The sequence below is a fragment of the Myxocyprinus asiaticus genome, chromosome 7 (assembly GCF_019703515.2).
Source record: "Myxocyprinus asiaticus isolate MX2 ecotype Aquarium Trade chromosome 7, UBuf_Myxa_2, whole genome shotgun sequence".
Lineage (NCBI taxonomy): Eukaryota > Metazoa > Chordata > Actinopteri > Cypriniformes > Catostomidae > Myxocyprinus > Myxocyprinus asiaticus.
This window is the reverse complement of record NC_059350.1, coordinates 37,293,953-37,320,807: the sequence shown is the minus strand read 5'-3', so window position 1 is coordinate 37,320,807 and position 26,855 is coordinate 37,293,953. Positions and strand designations below refer to the sequence as shown.

Sequence of the window (26,855 nt, the reverse complement as noted above, 5' to 3'; positions counted from 1 at the left end):
TACTTGCATACTATTGTTTGTACAGATGAACGTGGTACCTTCAGCCATTTGGAAACTGCTCCCAAGGATGAACCAGACTTGTGGAAGTCCACAATTTTTTTTCTGAGGTCTTGGCTGATTCATTTTGATTTTCCCATGATGTCAAGCAAAGAGGCACTGAGTTTGAAGGTAGGCCTTAAAATACATCAACAGGTACACCTCCAATTCAGTACACCTTCTATCAGAAGCTAATTGGCTAATTGTCAAAAGGCTTGACATCATTTTCTGGAATTTTCCAAGCTGATTACAGGCACAGTTAACTTAGTGTATGTAAATGTATGACCCACTGGAATTGTGATATAGTCATTTAAAAGTTAAACAATCTGTCTGTAAACAATTGTTGGAAAAATTACTTGTGTCATGCACAAAGTAGATGTCCAAAACAACTTGCCAAAAATATAGTTTGCTAATATTAAATCTGTGGAGTGGTTAAAAAATTATTTTTAATGACTTCAACCTAAGTTTATGTAAACTCCTGACTTCAACTGTACATCACCAGGAGACTAACGTGTCTAGCGGACCTTACATCATAATCATACTACTGCATGTCAAAGCACTACTACATCAAAGGCGAGACAGATAATGGCTTTGCGTGCCATTATGATGCAACAAAAGGAACATGAATTAAAATCTTTCTGTCACACTTAAGTAATGCCACACCTCACGCGTCATAACAGTAATACAGAGCAGACGAGGAAGAGACATAATAAAATGTATAACCAGTGTTAGGTGTAATCAGATTACAAAGTAATTAGTTACTAAAATCTAATTACTTTTTAGTTCAAAAAGTAGTGTACTGCTTTACATTTTAAATTCTTGTATTCAGATTAGAGTTACTGACTTTCAATTAAAGTACACTTTTAAGTATACATTTACATGGGTTACACACACAGTATTTAAAAAATATATAATTTTTTGGGAGGAAAAACAACTTTTCTGTGGAAAAATTGAAGTAATTAGTAATGTGATTACTTCAAGTAAATAAAATGAATCTGATTACAGTTTTTAGAGAAGTAGGCCTAAATAGTAGCCTACTGTAAATTGTAGCGGATTACTTGTTTGGAGTAATTTACCCAACACTGTCCGCTGGTGTCAAATGAATTCTGATTAATGCATGAATTATTATTAGAGAGCCATGTACAAAAATCTTGATATTATGCTTTAAAAAGGTTCCGTGAATCCATTTCCTAAATCTACAACATCAACTATAAAACCACAATCGATTCAAGGCACAGATGATATAGACTCTTATTAAAAAATTACACTAAATAACCTTGTAACAGAAAATTGCATTTCGATCCAAGGGTTAAGAAAAATACTACTAAGGAATGCGCTAAAAAAAAAAAAAAAAAAAAAGAAAGAAAGAAAAAAAAATCTAGATGCAGCGAAAAGAAACCAACAGAGCGCAATGTCTCAATGTGTCAAACTTCTTTTCAATTTTACACGGCGTCTTAAAACGCACCGCTCCTGCGCCAGACGGGACATCAGCGAGACCCGGCGCAACGGTCAAAGACGTCCGTCTAGTCTAGCGTTTACATAGAAAAACTTACAAAAACGCGTTCTGTGTGAACGGCCCCTTAAGGGTTAAAAGTGTCTTACAGTTAGTATCTGTTATTGTCATCCAATTAATTATTTGAAAATATCACATTCAATATTTATTACAGACTACGTTATGAATCAATAGAGTTTACTGTAACAGTTTTCATCGGAGAACAGCTGACGATATGCATCTGGTGTGAAGTGGTAGCCAATCAGTTCAATACAAGCGCCCTGCTGTGCTCGACTGTTACCAGACCAGAATGCTTTCCCATACCTGCAGGAGCTCGAGTCAGACTCCACGTTGTGGTTGTTGTTCTCATCGTCTCCAGGGCCAGGAGCGTCTGATACACGCGTGGACTGCTGCTGCTGCTGTTGCTGCTGTTGCTGTTGCTGGAGCGGATCCAGGCTCTCGCTGGAGCGCGAGTGGGCAGGGAAGACCCAAGGCACCGGCGGAGGACTCCGGCACTCCTGTTGGCTCATTGACCGAGGACACGCGGAGGCGCCCACCACCACCACCGCTGAGTGCCCGCTGCTCGGACCCGAATCCCCAAACTTTCGGTTGTTGTTGATGTTGGAGGAAGAGTTGCCATTACTTGAGCTGGCACCGGCGGCAGCATTGGAGCTACTGCAGCCGCCGAGAGAGGGCTGATCCCCGCTGAAGGATGAGGGGCCCCCGGTGCCCCGACTGCTGCTGAAAAGATCACCCGAAGGCTGGTTACCGGGAGAAGGAGGAGATGTGGGGTGGCCGAACCATCGCCAACGGATGCGCAATATCTGTTTAACGTCAAAGTCTTTCCTGGAATTCGACATTCCCGAGACTCCGGTAACGGGAGACGCGGGGACGGAACAACGAGCCTAGTAATCCGTGATTGTCTTGGTAACGGAACACGGCGAAGATCACGGAGACGCCGAACAGAGTGAAAGCAAGGAATACACCTCTCTCTCTCTCTCTCTCTCTCTCTCTCTCTCTCTCTCTTCACAGTCATAAACCTTGCTGTGCTGTAAAACCTCTAATGGCACTATTCGTGCATGAATAGAATAGAGAGATATTAAAGAAAAAAGAGAGAAATATGTAGTCTTACAACTTTCATCCAAGTGGCAATTTAATAAATGCTTTGTAATGTCACAAGTATCAACAATGTATCTCAACACAAAACATGGTAATCGGAAAAAGATGTGTGTACCAAAATTTTTTTGTTGAATCTATTATGATAATGGTGCAGAAGATGGATTATTCCTGTTATTCCTCATCAATGACTCAATACTGTTTAAAAACAGCAATGCCTTGTCATCTGTAATAATGGAGACTTAAAGGGGAAAGAAAATCTGTAATGCATCTATTTATAAAAATAGTTCCAGAGGAAATTAACACCTAAGCCTACAAAAATCCACCCACCTACCCACAATTTTTTTTTTTTTTTTCAGGTAAACCAATACAATTGAAAAGCATTGCTTGACATCACCAATCATAACCCCACCCCTCAATGTAGATAACCTTTATTTTCCACAAATCAGAATTTTAAAAATATCATGACAAATACTCTGCTTTTCCCTTTTTTAAGCTCTGATTCCTTGACCTTTCTACTTAGAACTCACTTAGCCAATGGAAATACAAACCAGACAACCACTCTGCACAATCCATATCACACATTAAAGCTCAATATCCCTTACCAACCCAGTGCTGTCCCTTACACACACATTAGTCAATACCACAGTACAGTACACTTCCATGGCAGGAGACTGTGAGCGAAAAACAATGAGAAAGAGAAACTGTACTATCAAGTGTGAAGACTTATTTAGTTTATCGTAAAAGTGACTACAACAAAGAGAAAGGGCCTTGGACAAAAAGTTTAGAGTCCGTCAACAGTACTACTCCTCTATACACGGTCCCACACAACACTGAAAAGAGAAAGAAAGTAAACAGAGGAAGCAAGGGAGGAGTTTTGGTTCTATAGCTTAAGTATTCCCCTGGCCATAAACCTGTCTTTAATTTACGCTCTGTCCAAGAATGGATGTGACGCCAACCATCCATGACAGTTTGGTCTGTGTGTGTGTTATGTGTGTGTATGTGTATGTGTATATGTATATGTGTGTGTGTGTGTGTGTGTGTGTGCAAAAGAAAGAGTGAGAGAGAAAGGGAAAGTATGAGAGGCAGAAAGAAATAGAGATGTTAAATCACAGCAGGATCTGCCTGGAATTTGGGCTCAATTCAGGCCACGTAAACCACAACAGAAACATGACATTTCTGACTGCTTTCGTAACATTATTCACAGATGTTGGCTTTAAGGGCACATAAAATAAACGCCGCCAGGCCCACGTGCCCAAAGTGCCACAAACAAGAAAAACATCAGTAAACTGGTGGAGCAAAGACCAAGATTCTTTCATTTTATAATTCTGCCCCAGAAAATCACTGGTTCCGAGTTGAATCATTCTCATTGGGCCAACCAAATATAAAACCACATACTGCAAAGGAGGCAGATTTTAGTGCATCTTACACATAATGCTTGCCAAATATAGCTTTTGCCTGAAATAAGCACGTTCCCCCCAAAATGAAACTTCTGTCATTATTTTCTCACCCTCATGTCATTCTAACCCATATGTCTTGCTTCTGTGGAACACAAAAGGAGATGCTTTGAAGAATATTCATGCTGTTATTTTATATACATTGAAAACATACTCTTTTAGTGACCTGGAGCCTTCTAGCTCCAAAAAGGATCAAAAAGCACTATAAAAGTAGTCCATATCAGGGTTTTTCCCTGGGTCAAAAACGATCTTAGATGATGGCTGACATACACTTCATATTATATGCTACATAATTACATAGATGATCCAAAACTCATATATCCAATGTAAACATGAAATGCAACTATGCTTTAGGAACATTTTGAATTCAACAGATTTTTTTTTTGCCTTCAGGATGCAGTGAGAAATCAAACTAAAAATTAAAAAGCTCCAGGTGAAGGTAAATATGACACCAAAAAAATGTATTATCATAAAAATAAATAATAAAAAATAATTTCATTATAATAGTAATAATAGGGACTAAAAACAACAAAAAAAATTCATTTCGGTTCGTTCTGAGCAGAAACATTATTTTTCGTTCCGGTTCAAAAGTTCTGCAGCCTCCTTTCCAAATGGCTACCAGTTAGAACAAAATAAAAAAAGGTTAATAACATTTTTTTAAATGACAGTGCTCTGCACTAAGGGGTGTATGAAATACAAACTGTAGTGTTGCCAGATCTCGCAAGAGAAACAAGCAACCTGGTCTGGAAAAACATGCCCAAAATAAGCCACTTGCCTCACCAAAATAAGCTAAAAAAAAGCAATTCAATTATTTCCGGTGTGGTGGATTTTTCTGCATAGAAATCATAACAAGCATGCATTTAATTAACAGTTAAGTATAATTTTTATTACAGAGCTGCTTCAATACCCGGCAGCATCAAATCTGTATTAATGCATCATATCTGACAATAATTCAGTGAATACTTGGAAACAACTGAAACATTTACTTTTCATATAATGTTTTCCTTGTATCTGGTTTAGCTGTGCATGTATACTGCAAGTGGTATTTAAACATAGTTGTTAAAAAGGTCTTCATTCACAGAATGCGACATCCACAATGGGCAATTAGGCAAAGAAATGTGTGATGCAGCTGTTTCCTTCAGGATTAAAGCATTTGTTTCATTTTTCAGGCAACATGAAGTGGTGTAGTTCCAAATATATAGTGTGATAAACCCTTTGGCCTTTGGTTTCATGAAGAAATTATCGGAACAAAACTAACTGGTTATAACTGGTTACCAGCATTTAAAAATTAAGTTTTCACTCCAGAACAAATGAAAATCTCTTTGTTCTGGTGTTCGGTTACATTCTGTTAAAGAAAATTCAGTTTTCGATTTTCATTTTTGTTCCTTGAACCATTTTTAGTCCCTGATAGTAATTCAGTATTATCTTGTATTATAATAAAATTTAACTGGGCTCCAAAAAAAATAAAAGAGTGAATTTGTTCACAAAATTACAATTACAATTAAAATTCTCTCATCATTTATTCACCCTCATGCCATCCCAGATGTGTATGACTTACTTTCTTCTGCTGAACACAAATTTATATTTTTAGAAGAATATCTCAACTCTGTTGGTCCTTTCAATGCAAGTGAATGGTGGCCAAAAAGCACATAAAGGCAGCATAAAAGTAATCCATAAGACTCCAGTGGTTAAATCTTCAGAAGCGATATGATAGGTGTGGGTGAGAAACATAAAAATGTAAGTCCTTTTTTTAAATATAAATCTACACTTTCACTTTTGAAAGTCACATGCGGCTGTTTAGTTTCACTCTCACATCTGAAAGTGAAAGTTAAAGTGGAGATTTATAGTATAAAATAAATTAAATATTGATCTTTTCTTACCCACACCTGTCATATCAATTTTGATTATATGGATTTAACCACTGGAGTCTTATGGATTCTTTTATGCTGCTTTGCTCTGCTTTTTGGACCTTCAGATTTCTGGCCACCATTCACTTGCATTGAAAGGACCAACAGAGCTGAGATATTCTTCTAAAAATCTTTGTTTTTGTTCTGCAGAAGAAAGAAAGTCATACACATCTGGGATGGCATGAGGGTGAGTAAATGATGAGAGAATTTTCATTTTTGGGTGAACTATCCTTTAATACCATTTCTGAGTAAGTACATATTTATTGAGATATATATCGAATAGTGTCAATAACCTGAAAAATATCTAGATATAATTTTTGTAGCCATATCGCCCAGCCCTACTTGTAACTGATCATGATGTGCCAAGTTTGAGAGCAATTAGATTTGTGAGCTACACGAGAGGAAAAGATTTTCATGTTTTTTCACAACGACATGAGTAAATGGTGAGTAAATGTTGATAGAATTGTCATGTTTGGGTGAACTATTCCTTTAAAGGAATATATTTGTGCCAATTGTGTAAGTGGATGGAGTCTAATACAAGGAGTGGTCCCAGAGTGCTCAGTTCTTTGACAGTAGTGAGAGAAAACACAGTTCTCAGGACAGTAGTCAAAGTAGCTTTGGATAGAGTGCTGCAATAGCCTGTGGTGACCCTGTGATGGTCAAAGCTTTATGTCACACTGATTCAGATCAGGAGAAAGCAAGTCTAACAGGAGTTCTAACCTCTATATATGTTCTGTCATAAATATGAACACACACACACCCATACAGACACCCCGTTGTCACAAAGTTTTATGGGTTGTGCAACTGCACATTGTATCATGGAATGATGAGAAGGATGATTAAACAATTTATTCTTTATGGACCCTACTCATTTTTTCAAGGTTAATCCAATCTTTCTCTCCTCTCTTCCTATCTCTCCTTCACTCCAATGTTAATTTCATTTCATTATTCATCTTGCCTGCATGTAAATCAAAACTACCCAGCAAATATATCACACAAACGGGCCTATGGAGGAGGTGCTGCACAGACTAATTAAACTGTTGCATGACTCAGCATTTCTTAAAATAGGCAGTGTAAAAAAATGCATTACCATAGTGAGGACAAACATGTATGCATGCAACATCCACAGGTGAGATGTGGGCAGTAAACATACACAAAAACACTCTTTATGAGTGGTTTTCCTGGATCAAGCATGTCCTCTGTTGGAAAGAAGTGGATAGCAATAGTCCAAAACATATACTTTACCCAAGCTCGATTTTGTGCGTTGCTACATTCCGAAAAGTTTCAGATGGCAATTCAACGCAAGTACACATCGCGTTTTCAACATTGCCGCAAGGGGCACTATAGCCGCCATTAGTGTGAACTGCCTGCTTGTACAGTGAGTTTCACTTTCAAGTCAACTACTGTAATGACAAAACAACAGTTTGAAGAGAATATTGCTAAACACAAATAATTTCAAGTCAATATGTTTAACCCTTTAAGCGAAGGTGTTTTTAAAGGGGTCATGGCATGAGGAATAAAATTCTTATTGGACAACTGTTTACTGCCACGCCACAATGTGCCGCAACTGACGCTTCCATGGTTTTGATGCAACACGACTCTCACATCCAGTGTAGACAGGGTGTGAGTGTTAACTGTTGTGCTTGAAATGAACAGTTTAATATATTCGGATGCAATGTTGAATGTGCGTTAGTGGTCTGCAACCCGACAAGGGCCCGACGGGACCCGAGAACCCGACGGGTTTCGGGCCAGGTTTGGGTCACATTTTCAAGTAGGATTTCGGGTTCGGGTCGGGTTTGTAATTAATGAAAAAAATACCAAACTTGTTTCGCGCACACGCTCTGTCTCACAGACATGCACGAATGGACGAGTTAGGGGCCATTCACCCCAAACGTCTGTTCTGTTTTCCCATTGTTTTCCTACATAAACACATGATGGACGAATGTCTTTGACTGTTGCACCGAGTCTTGCTGTTTGTTCAGCGTCTCGTATAGGACCCACACTTTTTAAACACCGTGTCAATTTAAAAAGAACTTCAAATTTTCCAAAACGCATGTCAAGACACCTGCACTCTGTTTCATTCTTTGCACTGTGTCTAGATTGCTTTTAGTGCAGGTGTCACAAAGATTCAAGGTTCTGAACAAGTTCAGGCTGCATAGTGGGGACTGTTGCATTGTTTCATATTATTCCATTTTGTTCTGCACCAAGCAAAGTTTCAGCACATAAACAGTAATTCAATGCTTTTTTTTCCCTTCTGCTCTAACGTACTGAGGGGTTGTGGTGCCTTGTTAAAACTGTGTATGTTTACTGTTTCAATACTGCTACGAATGATGCCTATATGCTTATATAAAATACAGCCCACTGCATCAGTATTACTTGGAGAAGAAATTATAAAGATAGTGAGCAATATCGGGTTCAGGCTTATAATCTGACGGTATTGTTCGTGCCGGGTAGGATCGGGACACACGGTCTCAGGTACGGGTCGGGTTGGGGTTTCATTTTAAGCCCCATGCAGACCTCTAATGTGCGTAAAGTGTAAACCCTGACATTTAGTTTTATAATGTTTTTGTGCTAATTCAGTTTCTTCCTATTGAGTTTCAAAAATGGCTCTGTTCGAGGGGCTGCACGATGTTAGCCAATCAGAACAGTGGCCGTTTACGCTGAAGTTTTAAGGAGGCGCTTATGCCAAAACCAAGCGTTTCAGACAGAGGGCCAGAGGCAGGGTGCCAAATGATCATAGATTACAAAATTTTGACTTAATGCAAAAAAACTTTACTAACATTATCAGTGGACCTCAGGGACGATAACAAAACTATAAACAGAGCAGTTCATGACCCCTTTAAAGATTTTCTGTTTCAGTGGCTTGCCCAAAATTAAAGGCTTATAACTTAAAATAAAAGAAAAGAAAAAAATAAATAAACAATCAATTGTTTGGTATCATTTTAAAGAAACCCTGTTTTTACTTTCAAATTTTTTAATGGTATAGAGTATGATAGATTATGAGACTCTAAGCCTAAGAAACACAAAACATTCACAAAAAAACTTGAGCCAAAATTTTATTTCTCATTTTTCTGACTTGACATTATATATCTCAGGGTGTAAATAAATTAGGTTCAAAAGCCTTTGTTTTGTACCCAATCATGTCACCTGTAACTGAGTAAAATTTTGTGTTGATACGACAAAGCAATCAAATATTATAGCATAACCTCTCTGCCCATATTTGGATGACCTCCACCTCTGGTTGCAGCAATCTAAATCCTAATACAATTGGTTTAGCATTCCATGATGCTAAACAACGTACTACATATTTTCCGATGAAGTAATCTGATCCAGGAAAGCTAATACATTTTTAGTCAGATAGCACATTATGTGCTTTTTGCACATTGTGCTTCATGTGGATTACCTAATGATCTATGCATCCGATTACATTGTGTGTGGGTTTTAACGAGAATTTCCTCCTCTAAGTAATGGTATGAGATATATTATGTTTAGTTTATTTTTCTTGAAGTTATAAGTGAAAACGTGGCTTGCAACACCTATAAGCAACACCTGTTTACATGTAACATGTATGTCAAAGACATGTACTTAGCTATTACTCGCTATATTTTTTATGTTTTAAAACAAATAGACTGGGTGTATTCTACTCTTTGAGAGCTTTCCAACGACATATGACACATGGCTATTTGATCAGTGTCCCCTGACCGCCACAGTAACACAAAAACGCACGTTAGTATGTTCATTCGGACCAGACGTTAGCAATGCATTGCCAAGCTCTCAGGTCTGCATTTGCATATTTGTGTAAAGTATGTTTCTGGCCTTTGAGAAAGAATGCAAAGAGAGAGTGAAAAGGTGAGGCAGAAATGGAGAGGAAAATAAATATATATGTAAAATGGAAAACAGCACTAACATATTACATAAGGCCTATTTCTAGCTAGATGTTTAATGAAACACATTTGCATTTACATGCAGTGATAATCACACTGGACACCAAATAAAATGAACTGGGCCTCACACAAGACACCAAAGTATGTGGCGATTTCTGATCTCACATCACTTAAGGTGTGTTTGTGTGTGTATGTCTACAGGTGGGAGATTGATCATCTGGTGACCTGGTGCAGTCAGAACAACTTGGAGCTCAATGCTGTGAAGAGAGTGGAGATGGTCATAGATTTCAGGAAGAACCCAGGCCCACCCACCCCCATCATCCTGTGTAACTCTCCAGTTGACACTGTGGAGTCCTTCCGCTTCCTGGGAACCATCATCTCCCAGGACCTCAAGTGTGAGCTGAACATCAGCTCTCTAATTAAAAAAAGCACAGCAGAGGATGTACTTCCTGTGGCAGCTGAAGAAGTTCAACCTGCCGAAGACAATGATGGTGCACTTCTACACCTCCATCATTGAGTCCATCCTCTCCTCCTACATCACCATCTGGTATGCTGCTGCCACTGCCAAGGACAAAAGCAGACTACAGCGTGTCATTCGTTCTGCTGAGAAGGTGATTTGCTGCAATCTGCCATCTCTCCAGGACCTGTATGCCTCCAGGACCCTGAGGAGGGCAGAAAAGATTGTGGCCGACCCCTCCCACCCAGGACACAATCTCTTTGAGACACTCCCCTCCGGCAGAAGGCTACGGTCCATCAGGACCAAAACCTCACGCCACAGGAAGTTTCTTCCCGTCTGCAGCTGACCTCATAAACAAGGCCTAGGAGCCCTGACACTGTCTCTTAACCCACCTCCATAGACACTACATGTTACATTAACATTGTTTCCACATCTGTCTTGCGTCAACTTAAAGAACATTTATCTGGTCTATTGCACTTTTATTATACTCAAACTGTGAACTTTTCTGTGAACTGTGAACAACTGTGAACAGTGAACATTTGCACATTCTATGGTTCATATTCTGCACATATTTTGCACATCCCTGCACAAAATGCACATACCTTGCACAACTGTACAGCTCCTTTATTATAACCAGTCAGTTTACTTTTTCTATATATATATATTGTGTCTTAAATATAGTTTATTATTTATCAAACTTTGTTTATTGATATTGTATGCATCAAACACCAAGGCAAATTCCTTGTATGTGAAAACTTACTTGGCAATAAAGTCAATTCTGATTCTGATTCTTATTCTGATGAGTGTCAGATGGCCCCTCCCTCCATCCTCAGGGCACCAGCTAAGAAATGTCACCTTAACTGTATAAGAATGAGACACAATCCACTGCCATTATATTGAAAAGACGGAACGTGATATTCATTAAAGCATCTCCTTCTATGTTCCGCAAAGGAAAGAAAATCATACAGGTTTGGAACAACATGAGGGTGAGTAAATTATGACAAAATTGTCATTTTTGGGTGAACTATTCCTTTAAGCCTTTCAACTGGTCTCTAATATGAGTGTATTTGTGGCATTTAACTAAGCATTTGAACATGTCATACTTGTGACAAGAGGCTGATGAAATTTATACATGTCCCCCCGCTACATTTTTCTTCCACCCCTGCACAGAGCTATGTAAACAGCTGTCATTCAAAAACCAACCCAGAGGCACATTCAACATGGCTCCTTAAATTGGTTGTGGGATTTGACTGGACAAGCACGTAATTACCCAAGCTTAATGTTTTCTGTCCTTCTCCATCTCTTTCTTTCCCCTCTTCATTCATCATTCTCTGATCTACTGGACTGTGTTTGCTCAGTTGGGCAAATAATTCTTGCTCTGTCAACATTTTCACTGTCCCCACCATCAAAAAAAAAAAAAAAATTCTATATATATATATGTTATATTTGGCAACAATTTTTTATGTGTTTCAGAAATAAATATATTTTTTATTAAATGTTAAGGTTTCTTTATAAAAAACAACAACATACAATTAAATACAATAAAATGACAGTGTCAACACAGCAATGGCCCAATATGGCAAGTGACAGTTCTGTCAACTGGCACGAAACGCAGGCCATCCTTATTGTTAAGCCCTGATTATACTCTCAATTTCAATAATTATTGGCAAAAGTGATAAGGTGTTAAGTAAGATGGGGCAATCTTTAAACACACATACACAGGTAAGGGCCAAACCTTATTCTACAGCTGCAAGGCAAAAGAATAAGAAGGTAATCTACTCTAAAAGAAACTACAAGAAACACAAAGGATTTAATTTCACCCTCGAGATTACACTCCTTTTCCTTGTCTTTCCTTTTTCTGTCTTGTGTTGTATTAATGTCCCCTGGGGTTAACAACATTTAATGTCTCAAAATCATATTGAGCACCTCTAAAGTTCCAGTCTAATTATATTGATATACATACAACACTATAATCCATAAAAAATAGCTAAATAATAGGTCACCCAAAAATGAAACTGCCAGCGGTTACTAACCTTCATGTTGTTCCAAACTCTTCCAAAGTTTTCCATACAATAAAACCATACAGCAAGCATAGGCTGTCAAGCTCCTAAAAAGGACAATAACAACATGAACATTCTTTAAAAAACTCTATTTTCGGTCTTTCATCACACACATACATTCAGTTTACTGAAATCTAGAGTGAAAGCCGGAGCTATAATTTGAGATCTCTCACCAGGTTATGCTATGAAACAGATTTCCCCATTTCAAGTAGGCGATATCCATCATTTAAACACATTTACTAGGACACACATACACAAATAACACCTACTTACAATCTGACATACCATGTAATCTTATCCTTGAAACCCAAAGTGGAATTGAGCTGAGAGGTTAGACGTCACATTGATTTGATTCATGCCTACATCAGCCATGGGAGGAAATGCATTTGCAAGAAGAGAATTAAACCACACACACACACATCTTACATAACACATTTCCCCTAAATAATAGATTTTTATTGTCACAACTTCATACATGCAGCATAACGATTATGTGTGCTGTTGTGTACATATTCTGCATTTCAAAAAGCCACACAAACATCTTACTGTTCAGAGTGTGTCTGTTTCCAAAAAGCATTCTTCCTGCTCTGGTGCATTCTGTTTTCTCTCCTGTCACTGGCTGAAATGATCATACAAATCCAGACACAAACACACTCACAAACACACACACAATCCATTCCCTCTAAACTCATCAGCCAAAATATTACCAGGCTCATTTTGCACATTTTCATCCTCTGCTCATCCTTGTTTTTACTGATTCTCATATGTCTATCCACTAATTTCTCTCTCTCTGTCTCAGGCTGAACAGGAAGCAGTGCAGGAATTGGATGCAGATAGAGGTGATACGGGGGCAAGCCAGCAGGGTTTAGATGTCAAAGAAGATGAACAGAATGGATGGAGGCATGGATTTAAAGATAAAAAGGAAAAAATCCCTCCTGAAATAAACCCCTGCAGGCTCAAGGTTAAGACACTGGACACATCTGGCTGGCAGACCCCATCTGGAAACTGGAGGGTGACCGATATATCAGTTTTGCTGATTAATCAGCACCGATAACAGATTTCTGGAACTACCGGTTATTGGCAAAAATCCACACCGATAGTTTTTCCCCGTTACGTCATGTTCTGGAGCAGCTGGCAAAGGTCAACTGTCATTATACAGTATGAGAGCGGCATCTAGAGGTGAAATAAAACTTAATTTCACTAATGCCTTGTGGTGTTTGTTTTGACACGTTCAGATGCAGATTTAAAACATCAACAACGAAAAGGTATGTATACAGTACACCACAGTACACGTTGTCATATCATTATAAAGTAATTAATTTGTTGACTAGATGCTGTAGAGAACAGCAGTATATTTGCCGACAAGGCTGAGAGGACGCTAACATTAAAGCTAACCTCGTGCGGTTAGAGCAATGTAACAAAAATACACGCAAGTCCTACCCAAATGTTTAAATGTCACGATTGTTACCATCTATTACCATCTATTTGCATTAGATTATATCCAGCTGGTCACATTTATGCATTTGTTAGCCAGCTAAGTTGCATATTTAAAGCTAGTGACATGAGAAAGCAAATTAATATCTTCATGCAGCCGAGAGAAACGTATAAACAAATCAGAAACGCTGATTGCACGCCCCATGGAGTCCTTCCCGCTGACCGACATCATCAAGTCCCTCACCGACCTACATCAGACCCACCAACAGGCTCTGCTTGAGCTCCACCAAGATCAGGAACACTGCTTCCATGAGGTCCTTAGAGCACAGGCAGAGGACCCGCAGGCTATTCGGAGCCTCCTCAAACAGGAGAAAGCCCCAGCAGTGACTCCGGACAACAGCAGCCCCCTGCCCCCACCCCCACTGATGAAGATGGGGCCGGAAGATGACGCTGAAGCCTTCCTGGACTTGTTCGAGTGCACCGCTGAAATCTGGGGCTGGCTGCATGCTCAGTGGGCGGCCCGGCTCATCCCTTTTCTGTCCAGGGAAGCCCAGCTTGCAGCACAACAACTGCCGGTGGCTAATCTCCTGGTCTACAGCGACCTGAAGAAGACCATCCAACAACGATACCACACGATGAAGCTGGAAGGAGCCAGCCGCCCGTTCGCCTTCTCTCAGCGGCTCCGTGATGCCTGCTGGAAGTGGCTGCTGGCGGGGGACCACGACATCGTGGGAGTGGTCGACCAAGAGGTGCTGGAACAGCTGATCCGCCGGCTTCCAGAAGGGATGGCGGAATGGGTCCTGTGCCATCACCCAGCGTCGCTGGAGGAAACGGTCCAGCTGGTGGAGGACCATATGGTGGCGTGCCCAAGGGCGGAAGAGTCCTCTCCCTCTCTCTCTCCTCCCCCTGTGTTTTCTCCCATCTCTTCCCACTCCCCCCTCCCCTCTCAGTTCCTCGCTTGCGCTGGTTTATCCCTTTTCCGGTGACTTCAGTGCCTTCCCACTCTCCCCCTCAGGCGGATGTACCCGCCCCCTCAAGTGCGGGCGTAGTGCCTGGGCCAGCCTGCTGGCATTGTCCAGAACACTTCCGGGATCAGTGTCCTGTGATGGAGCTGGGAACTGTAGTCTGGATCCCCGACGCTCCACAGGCTGGCCCCGATCGGGCTGGAGGGTACAGGATACCGGTAAGAGTCAAGGGGAGTACACACCAAACCTTGGTGGACACGGGTTGTAATCAGACCACTATCCACAAATGCTTGGTTCAACACGAGGCTTTGGACACAACTAAAAGGGTTAGGGTGAAGTGTGTACATGGGAACATTCACAGCTACCCTGTGGTGACCCTCGTTATTAAATTTCAGGGAAAAAAGCATAGAGTGGAGGCCGCGGTTAGTTCCCACCTCACCCATCCAATGATTTTGGTGACTAATTGGCCTGAATTCAGAAATGTATTAAAGGGAATATGCACAGATGGGTCATGCACAAAAGCGACGAGATGTGAAAAGAGCATTGCTCTGGCAGGGAAGACGGAGCCAAGGCCGTCTTCATCAGCTCCACATCAGGACGACGCTGCAGCCCCTCCCATCCTCAGGGGATTTCCCGAAGGGGATTTCCCTTTGGAGCAGTCACGAGATGAAACACTCAAGCATGCCTTCGACCAAGTGAGAGTGATCGATGGTCAACAACTCCAGCCAAATGTCGCACTTTCATATCCCTATTTCACAATTATAAACAAGCTGTTGTATAGAGTGACGCGGGACGCTCAAACAAAGGAAGATACAACCCAGCTCTTAATACCGTGGAGCCGTCGGGAAATGGTGTTCCAGGCGGCTCATTATAATCCCGTGGCGGGTCATCTTGGGGAAAGAAAAACACTGAACTGTCTAATAGCCCATTTTTATTGGCCAGGCATTGGCGGCGATGTTCGCAGGTGGTGTGCAGCTTGCTGTGAATGTCAGCTGGTGAACCCACCGGCCACCACAAAAGCGCATTGTGCCCCCTTCCACTGATCGAGGTCCCCTTCTAGAGAATTGGCATGGACCTCGTAGGGCCATTAGAGCGGTCAACATGCAGACATCGATTTGTATTGGTCCTAGTGGGCTATGCAACGCGATATCCGGAAGCAGTGCCTCTACGCAGAATCTCAGCACGTAGTGTTGCGGAGACACTCTTCAAAATAATCTTTTCGAAAGAAATCCTCACCGATCAGGGCACAACCTTTATGTCACGGACACTACACAAGCTTTACGAATTATTGGGCATTAAGTAAATTCGCACCAGCGTTAACCATCCACAAACAGATGGCCTGGTGTTGCGATTTAATAAAACCCTTAAAAACATGATTCGTAAGTTCGTGCACGAGGATGCTAGAAATTGGGACAAATGGCTCGATCCCCTGTTATTCGCAGTACGAGAGGTCCCGCAAGCCTCCACTGGGTTTTCCCCATTCGAGCTGCTGTATGGGCGGCGCCCATGCAGCATGCTTGATGTCATACATGAAGCTTGGGAGGAGGGACCTTCAGCAAGTAAGAATGAAATTCAATACGTCCTTGATCTTAGAGCAAAACTACACACCTTGGGGCAACTAACACAGGAGAATTTGCTCCAAGTTCAAGAACAACAGAGCCAACTGTATAACAGGGGAACTCGGCTGCGGGAATTTGCACCGGGAGATAAGGTACTCGTATTACTCCCCGCATCGAGCTCCAAATTACTCACCAAGTGGAAAGGAACCTTTGAGGTCACACGACGAGTGGGGGAACTTGATTATGAGGTAAAGAGAACCGATAGAGGGGGTGCATGTCAAATTTATCACCTAAACCAGCAGCAAGCTCTCCTTGAGGGAAACAAAGTACAGCACCGTGGAACAGAAGTGTCTGGCCATAAAGCGGGCGGTCCTCACTCTCTGTTACTACCTGCTGGGGCGGGCCTTCACCCTCTGCTCAGATCATGCCCCACTCCAATGGCTCCACCGCATGAAGGATACCAATGCGCGGATCACCCAGTGGTATCTGGCTCTCCAGCCCTTTAAATTCAAGGTGGTCCACAGACCAGGGCGCAGATGGCTGTCGCCAACTTCCTTTCCAGAAATGGGGGGGGGGGGGGGGTAGTGGTAGACAGGCCGGATGGCTCACCGGCGTGAGTCGGGCGGTGGGGATATGTGGCAGCGGGGGCGTTGTTGAGCGTCCGTCTGGAGAGAGAGAAAGCAGTAAGGGCGCTTACACCTGAGCTAAATAATGTCTAACACCTGTCTCTAATTCCAGTGAGAATGGGGAGAGCGGCATATAAGCGGCCACACCACCAGCAGATGGAGAGAGAGTCAGGGACGAGAGACCTTATTGTGAAGCTGATGAGTTATTGTTGTGAAACTGTTGAATTATTATTGAGAAGCTGTAAAGCACTGGAGTATATTAATTAAAGCCTTACTTGTGAAGAAACCGCTCTCCTGTGTCCTCCTGCTGTGAAGGTCCTTTTACAACCATGTTACAAGGAATATGGTAATTCAGACATGGCATCATGGTAATATCATGTTTTTTAGACATGGTATTCTTGTTATCCATGGTATTCTACCTTGCATTAAAAACCATGGTACATGGAATATAGTAATTCCAACAGTGGCATTACCATGGTATTCTTGGTATTCAGGGTATTTTAACTTGGAGTAACTACCATGTTACATGAAATATGCTGATTTAGGCATGGCATCATGGTAATACCATGCTTTTGGACATGTGCCATGGTAATACTATGCTATTCTTGATATTCTTGGTATTCTATGAGTAAATACCATAATGTGCGGAACTCAGTGGTAATGCAGTGCCATGGTATATAAAGTAACATATCATCTGATACCATCACTGTACCATCACAGTTTTTTGTAAGGTTTAAATGGGAATGTTTGCGTGTAAAAGTGTGTGTGCGTGTATTTGTGTGTTTGCTAGGCATATATGTTTCCTAGGAGACAGATTTGTACTTGATAAGAAACAAAGATTTCATCGATTATGTTTTATGGTATTGATATATTGTACACACAGGAGCAGAATTGGACATGCACACATACACATTCATACACCAAAGATAAATGTTTAAGGTCAGGAGATCTTTGCACCGTTTACTTTCATTCAAAGTGGTGATAAATCCTGAATTACTGAATTTTTAAAATCACTTTCTCTCTAACATATACAAATAAATACATTATATCCTTGTCCCCAGTCTGGCTGCACTTGAGTCAAGTCACTCTCACACATGCACTTTTCTTTTTTGAGTCTCCTCATATCGTTTAAGGATCATAAATAGTGCTGCTACCCCACACTGTAAATAAACATATCATTCAGGTTTCCCCTATTCTACTGTCCATGAGGGAAACATACATGCACAAAACAGTACAAAAAGAGAGAGAGAAAGAGAACTGGTACACCTGGGGTCTGACCTGCATACACACCGATGCACCAGCGTCACTACCACGCTGAGCACAATTGACAAACTTGTGTGTGTGTGTAAGAGTGAGAGAGAGAGAAAGAGAGAGAGAGGTAAGTGCTGACTTAGCAGTCCAATTTCTCTGCCCTTTTAATTTCCATTCCTCAATGTCTCCAACCTACTTTCTCTATTCATCTTTTTCATTTTCCATTAGTTCACCTCTCTGTTGCTTGCTTGCTTGCTCTCTCTCTCTCTCTCTCTCTCTTTTTCCATCAGTCTTTATAACTGCAGAATACTGAATTCTAGATATTTGCTCTGTTCCCAAACCAAGTGAGCTGCCTAATGAGGCAGCAGTTAAAGGCATCATAGGTGTGCACCTGACACGTAGGCTGTTTTTCTGCCTTCCATACTTTAAGGCAAAATCTGAGAAAAATGTTTATTATAAATAAACATATTTCATTCAATACTTAAAAAAAAAAAGATACAAATTGTTCAGTGTAATAAAAAAAATGCACTGAGTATTTTGATGTTTTTTGAGAAAATCACAGCATTAGCGATAGCAGGCGATGTCGCTATCAATTAGGTGATCGGGTCTTCTACCTGTAAGGTGGGACTTCCATTCCTACAAATGCCATGTTTAGCGTAACAATTCATCCCATTCATTATACCAATGACCCATCATCCTATACTGTTTCCGCTCCCTTGCAGAGCGCAATTTCTGTGCAGTGCAGAGTTGCACAGGTTTTGGAACAGAGCTATTCTTTTCCACTGTATGCATGTCTTTTAATGTACCTGCTAGTGTGTCTCCAAAACAGGAAGACAGCATGTATATGTTGTCAACGCTCAGGATGGATTGATGGAGGAATGGTTGAATGAAGACAGCTTAATTGGGAGCTTACACGTCTCTCTACAGGGAAAAGAGGAAGACAAAAATAAATAAATTAAAGGTAGTACAAGAAAAAAAAAACTGGCAACATACTGTCACAGTGTCATCTGAAGTCTCAGAAAAGGCCTTCACAAGCTCACCCTGTGAATATTCATGCTCTGTTCATTCCCCATATGTTCACATGCAGCAAAAATGTAGTGACAGTTTCTGCACTTGTTCAAACACACATTCACTCTGAGGTCAAAATTCAGTGGTGTGTGGTTGGCCTAAATGACAGTAAGAGGCAAATTTTGACACACACTTCTATAATTCCTTTCCAAAGACAAGATTAGCTGACAAACATTTATTGGCAAAAAGATCTGCAAAAAAGGGGAGTGGGAGGGAGAAAGGAGGGGCAGAACTTCAACGGTGTACCACTAACTTTCTGTTTGTGTGTGGACAGACCGAGCCTTAGACCATCTGTGTGTGTGAGAAGCCAATTTTCCGCCCCTGGACCTTTACAACTAGCACAGAGAGAGCTCTGGCAAGAAAAGAAGGATTTCAGTGCCAAGAAAATCCCTTTCCTCTTCGAGTCTGCCATTCAGTCTCCATCTGCGTTGACAGGGGCTGGTGTGTGAAGACAGCCCTCTGCCACCTTTTATCATCTGTCCCTTATCTGCGTTTCAGTCCACAATCCGCTGCGACATGCCAATTAACAAAATTAACATACAAACCACAATAAAATGATCCATAATACTTCAATTACTCTACTCTGTAAGCACTTGTGATTGATAAGCTATATATGAGCAAAACTCTAAAAACATTATAAAGTATGTTGTATGTGGTCTTGGAAAATTAGCACTTTATTAGGAACACTATGGTCCTAATAAAGTGCCTGACGTGGTCTTCTGCTGTTGTAGCCCAAGCGCGTCAAGGTTTGATGTGTTGTGCATTCTGAGATGCTACTCTGCTCTCCACAATTGTACAGAGTGTTTATTTGAGTTACCGTAGCCTTTTTCTGTCCCCCCCGAACCAGTCTGTCCATTCTCCTTTGACCTCTCTCTTTTGGCACCATTCGGAGTGAACTCTAGAGACTGTTGTGTGTGAAATTCCCAAGAGATCAGCAGATATAGATATACTCAAACCAGCCCATTTGGCACCAACAATCATGCCACGGTCGAAATCACTGAGATCACATTTTCCCCCATTCTGGTGATTGATGTGAACATTGACTGAAAATCCGACCCGTATCTGCATGAGTTTATGCATTGCACTGCTGCCACACGATTGGCTCATTAGACAATTACATGAATAAGTAGGTGTACAGGTGTTCCTAATAAAGTGCTTAGTGCTTAGCTTATTCTGACATTCATGTATAGTAATTTTATTAAAAATAATTAAAAGAAAAATATTTGGGCACTTTTTCGGCCCACAATCAGTGTTGCCAACTTAGCGACTTTTCAGACCCCTTTAGCGACTTATTTTCTAAAAAGCACCTAGCGACAAATCTAGCGACTTTTTGGACAAATCTTAGCTATTTTCCATAAAAGAGTCTCCAGTACTGCCGTGCGAGCGTGAGGTCTTGCTTTCCCGCCGCAGGCATACCTCTCTCTGTCTACTCCGTTCAGTGAGTGGCAGACAGAGGAGCAGCACATTCAGTTCACCGCACGGCAGCTGACACAGACGTGAATGAGCTGCACATGTGCAAACAAAGTTGCCAAGGACCAATCAATAATCTGTATGGTTTGCTTCTCCTTTGTTTTAATTTAAACAATTTAATTTTACCATTATTTTTCTTGCTTATCACTCACTGTTACACAGACGGAGGCTGTGCGCTGTGTGAGAGAAAAAATAAGACATTCTGCCGCTTCTAACTTTCTTTCTGAGTGATCATTTTACATGTAAATATAGCCGAAATCACAGCAAAGCCAATGTCTTTAACTTATGCTATAAAATCAGGATTTTAGCAGTGCAGAACAGCAGCTTGGAAATTGCTTGGAAGTGACTACTGGTTCAAATGTAGTCTTAATGGGCGGCATTTAAGTCACTATTTCATACTCGTTCCACTGTCTGACAACAGAAACAGAACAAATATGTACATGAGAACAGCTTTATTGTGAATTTGGCTGTATTAAAATACAGTATGTGAGCACAGAAAGTAGGAGAGAAGCAAACAGATGTAAAGGGCTGACACGAGGCAGAATGCAAATACGATGTGATGACATCATGAATATGCTAATTAACGCATGACGTCATCTAGCGACATTTAGCAACTTTTTTAGCAGGCTTTAGCTACAGAGGACAGTGGGGAATTAACAGGGAATTATGGGAATAAGAGGGGGTTAGGATCGGGAAATGACCCGAGCAGGACTCAAATTCAGTTCACCATACAATATTTTTGAGCACATCCACTACCCACCAGGCTGCAGCTTTTTTGCCACCTTTTTATTGATATGAATAGTGGAAAGAAGACAAAAACTAATGGGCTACAAGAAACTGGGGGTAACAGTATCAGGAAATGTCACAAACCAATGTGTCAGAGCATGCATTAACCGCAAGGCAACAGCTCTGAGAATATTTGTAAGTTCCAGCAAAAATAATGGCTGTGTTTCCAGACATGAACCTTATAAGGATGAAATCCATAAGAATATTTCATAAAGAAAGAGACTCACAATATCTGGTTGTCCTGTGTAATACAGTCCATGCTATGAAATTAGGGTATATTGAACTATTCTCTGCTGTATTGACCCGGCTTTAGTTTTGATGACTGAACAAATGCAGAAGGGGCAACACACCAACATTCCTTCACAAAGGTCACCTTTAAGCTCGCTGAATTGATTATAGAGAGAGTGAGAAAGAGAGACAGAGAATGAATATGAATCCAGAGGATGGAATACATCCACTACTGCAGTGACCTACTGAATAAAACAACTCAGACAAATGGTGTCTGCCTGAGGTAAAAATGCATACAATCTTTCAAACACTAAGATTGGTTATTTGGGAGCAGGTGAACTTGGGTGTATAATGCCTTAGTTATGCAAAATATTGCCGTAAATGCTATGTTTGAACGACAAGCACTGAAATAGGCTGTTAGGTACCATTTTGTATGTAACGCCGCAGAGCGGAGCCTGTTGGGACAGATTAGTCATGAGGTGTCATGGAGGAAAACATGAACCATAATAGCTGCACATCTGTTCAGTGTTAGTGGCAGTCATACTGGGGGAATGGATCAGCAGTAAGCTGGGTGAGCTGGGACTGGTAGTTTGAGTTATGAGCAGGCCCTGCCACATTTCGGCATGCCCAGCTCCACAGGAGGGCCAGGGTGGGCCTGGCCTACCCAATCATGAGCCTGGCCCAAACAATTACTATTTAATATAATATTTTGATATAGCCATTTCAGTAATAAGAGCATAATCATATACATTTTTAATCCATGATCCAAAATGCTATAGACTTTAAATGTTTCAGAGGTTTTCCATAAACATATACAAAGACATGATGCCATTATGTAATAATCCAGCAGTCCATCTTTGGACAGAACTTCCAAGGCTGAATTCACTTCAATCCATTATTCATCTGCTATGACTTATTAATGTCTCTTTTCAAAGAGAGAAGTAGAGAGAAATCAACACATCCTGACGAGTTCAGAGAATGGACAATTTAAGGCAGGCACAAATTATATAAAAAAAATAAATAAAAATAAAAATGTTGGTGATCAAGAATAATAGTATCTTTCCTACTTCTATAACCTCACTATGACTGGGTGGGTCAAGTCTGTCAACACTGAATAGGCACTGTTGATGTGTAACTGTGACCTTCATCTGTCTGAGGTCAGGAAATTTCAGATGTTCGTAGCTGTAGAACTTTTTTTTTGACTAGAGGAATTTTTTAGTTCTGATATCATTTTGCTTATCATGAGCTTTTATGCAGAATCTCACAGCACAATCCAAAATACAACACTGGAGTTATTTTTGTCAAATGAAGGGCTGTAAAACAGAGCATCACAGATGTAAGGTATTAAATATAAGATAATGATTATTGATTTCTTTTAATTAGTAGTAGTAGTAGTAGTTGTTGTAGTATAACAGTGAATATAACATAGCCTAACAATACTGTATATAGTAGTGATATATTTCTGTCGAACTTCTTTCCATTTAAATGGAGCTTTTATTTTGGTGGAAGCTTTTATCTTGGAGTGAAGCTCTTTCCATTTCAGTGTGTTTTTGATGATAGCTTCTATCCAGAAAAGCAGGTTGATATGTGACCTAGTGTGATTATTAAAACACAAAAGGTTGCTATTTCATTAAACAAATATGTAGTCTGTATGTGCTGTGTGCTACATAGTGAATAAGTGCTCTGTCGCTGTCATCTGCCACAAACAGACTGTGCGATGCTCATGATGGTGTTTTAGGGTGCTTTCACACTTGGTTCAATTGCTTGGACCGAAGCCGAGTTCGTTTCCTCCCCCCTCCCCCCGCTGGTCTCTGTTCACATAATATTTTTTGGGTCCGAATCGCGGTCCGATTACGTCATCAACGTGAGAACAAGCGGCAGCTGTTTACCACTGTATCTAGGTAACAACTCGAGAAGAGGTCACTGTGTTATGTGAAGTATTAAAGTTTGTCTATTTGGATTTACCACAAAAACTTGCCATGCACAGGACAAAACTTGTGTTTGTCTCCCGCAGATGCACTGAATGTGCAATGATGTGATGAATATTAGCGTTTGTCTGCCACGAGCCCGCGGATGCATTGCAAGTGATGTGAAGAATGTGAACTGCTCTATGAAGGTGGTGTATTTGGACACAAGCAGGTAGGAGAAATCCATTATGCCATAATAATTTAGATCGGGAGCCTGCAAAGACCCAAATTAACGTCATCACAAGCGGTTCAATTCTGCGATTTGGTACGATTGTGTTCATATCAGCAGCGAACTGTACTGGAGTTCACATGAACCGTACCTCTGACCACCTTTTCAAGTGGACTCGGGTGCGCACCCGAATTCGGAAAACAGCGTTTACATTATCCAAACGAACCGAACTTTGATGTCATTCGACCCTGGGCGTGCACCAAAAGTGCTAGGGTGAAAGCACCCTTAGAGCTCCTTGGCATGAGCAGCTGGCTTCACATTTACATTCAAACATTCTTAAAACAAGATCTATTTACTTTTAACTGAGCAGCACATACAAACTACAGTATATTTATTTCATTAAACCGCAGCCTTTGTGGTTTAATAATCACACTAGATCATAACATGATTTTATTTGTACACTGAATGTTTACGCAATGACATTCATACGTCAGATGGTTTCGGTTTTTGGTATCAGAGCATTTTTACGAGCACAAGTACATGAAAGACCAATATCTCCAAAACGGCTGGTAAAGATTCCAATCAAATAACACATTTTAATAAATTGTGCTGCTTTAGCTCAGATCATGTTAAAAACTATAGTTTTCAGGCTGGACCAACTAATGTTAATGTGCACTCTCACGTTGACTGACAGGCCATTTCTCTATCAAAAAGCTGAATGGCTGTTTTACCTGAAAGGTGGGACTTCCTTTTCTACATCTGCCATATTGGGTTTACCAATTTCTCTCATTCATTTAAATACAAGTGATCTGGTTCAACTAAACTGTCTCTGGTACAGTAATATTCAGTGCGGTCATGTGATCTCAACATGGTGGCACCCATGAGGGGGGATCCAACTTAACAATAAAACAGCCTTTTCTAGACCACTGATATGGAGTCTTAATTAAGTACACATAATATTAAACATATTTATCAAATGTATAACTTTCTTTTTTTCTTATTTTTTCTTTTAAATGGAAATAATTATTTGATGCACCTTTACATAATCTTAAATAATCTCTAATCTTACTATGCATCTGTAGAAATATTCACTTACTGAAACTAATAGATAGCAACTAAATGAACCACTAAATCCCTGCTTGATTGTACATCAGTATTTACGCTTGACTTGAGTATGATAAAATGCCTACAAGATCTGTGGTGTTATTTCTCTGTCACTAAACATTATAGTGTGTGTGTCAAGGTTGTCACCACATATTCGAGATTATTACATTTCTCAACAAAAACTCCATGTCAGTCAACCACTAATCTAAAAAAATGGGGTGGACCATATCTGTGGTGGTTACGGCCCTGTTATGTGTGTGTATTTGTTTTGTTTGTATGCATTTTACACTTTGGATTGTACATAAGACGAGAAACGTCATTGATTAAATGAGAGGAGGTAAAAAAAAAAAAAATTTAAAAACAAAAAAAAAAAACAGAATAAACAAATAAATGCAAGGACATGCTGCATATTTCTCCTTTCAAGTGCTTCTCTGTTCTATATTTAGTGCTGGGTCATAGTCAGACACTAATTAAAAATACAAGAACAAGGCTCTGGAAACATGGGCTTCTGTGGGTGTGTATGCATCTCTTTTCTCTCTCCCATCTCCAACTCCAATCCATCTATTAGTCTCAGTGAAATGCAACATCTACTGTATGCCCACCAGGGCTGGTACTAGGATGAGATTTTTTTTAACTTTTAGGGTGGGCAATAGGATCTCTCGTTTTGCCATCTGACCATAGAGGGGGCGTCGGAAGTTTCTGGGGGGCACAAGGAAAATGCCCCCACCCCAAACCCACACCCAGCCTTGGTGCCCACACATTTTAATGTGGATGACACTAACACATGACCTCTTATTGCCAGAACCCCCTGTGATGTTTTGCCCCTTTAACATCTATTTATAACATCTATCATCAAGAAAATGTCTCCAATAAATCCACAGATTAAGAAAAAGCATAACACAGAGATTGTCTTGTCATGTCTTGATGATTCAAAGGATTTACAATAGATGAACCTTTTTTTCCTTTATAAGAAACATTTCTATGAAACTCTAAAAATAGCTCAAATGCATTTAAGCTCTTGGCATTTTAATTTATCACTGACGTCTATGCACGTATCCAGGTTTCACGGTTGAGCTTTACCCCTGACACCTGCGCGAGACTCTGGAGTTTATGAACAACTTCTAATTCATATATTTTCTAATGACCCACGTTTTTAACATAGCAAAACGATTTCGTTTCATCCTTTTTGGACATTTAACAGATCAACCTTTAGTCTGCACTCTCTTCGCCATAACAGCTGGACAGAAAGGAATGAATAACCGTGCAAGTGAAACAACATTTAGTTTATGAAAAGATCTTTTTAATATCACAACCTTCGGTGCTCGCAGGCCAGTCTGAACCGCGTGCTTTCCTGCTCAATGAGTCCGCAATTTTTAAAGCGTTTATGGGCTGATTCATTTCCCTTTTACCGTCTGCGAACATGTAGCTGCATGAATTACTTATGTTACAGCAACATCAACCAAAAATAACCTCACATCACAGTGCGTGAAATGAACTCTCTTACCTGTCTGTTTAATAGCTGCTGTTATCGCTTATTTCAGGTGTAAATTACTCATTTAGCAGTTGAACAGAAACGAGCTCTTTAAACTCTGACTATAATCCCGTGATTAACTTTTGGGTGGAAAAGGCGTGGAGTAAGACATGAGTGTGTGGCTTCGGTTTTAAAAAAAAAGTTCATGATGCAACTTGAAAATAATAATAATAGTAATCTTAAATCGCATTTGGAATGATGCACGTAACACTTCGTAACTTTTTTGAAGGGGATGTTTAATTCGTATTCATTTATGATGTCCATCTTAAAGCATCCAAAGATGCACGT

General features: G+C 40.5%; 1 protein-coding gene across 9 annotated transcripts in view; it reads right to left on the bottom strand.

Moving 5' to 3' along the window:
* Positions 1 to 26,654, bottom strand: part of klhl5 (kelch-like family member 5) — a 99,362-nt gene extending 72,708 nt beyond the window's left edge. For 4 of the 9 annotated variants that reach the window (XR_007897660.1, XM_051701928.1, XM_051701929.1 and 1 more), the window contains exon 1: positions 1,853 to 2,672. Coding sequence is in view for 4 of the 9 variants with exons in the window: in XM_051701928.1 (XP_051557888.1) it covers positions 1,853 to 2,388 (536 nt within the window). In the remaining 5 variants the exon portion in view is untranslated. Of the gene's footprint in view, positions 1 to 1,852; positions 2,673 to 11,109; positions 11,210 to 12,694; positions 12,769 to 19,050; positions 19,166 to 26,540 lie in introns of those variants that run through there. The other 5 variants (XM_051701931.1, XM_051701934.1, XM_051701932.1 and 2 more) reach the window with 5 other exon arrangements.
* Positions 26,655 to 26,855: the final 201 nt, after the last annotated feature.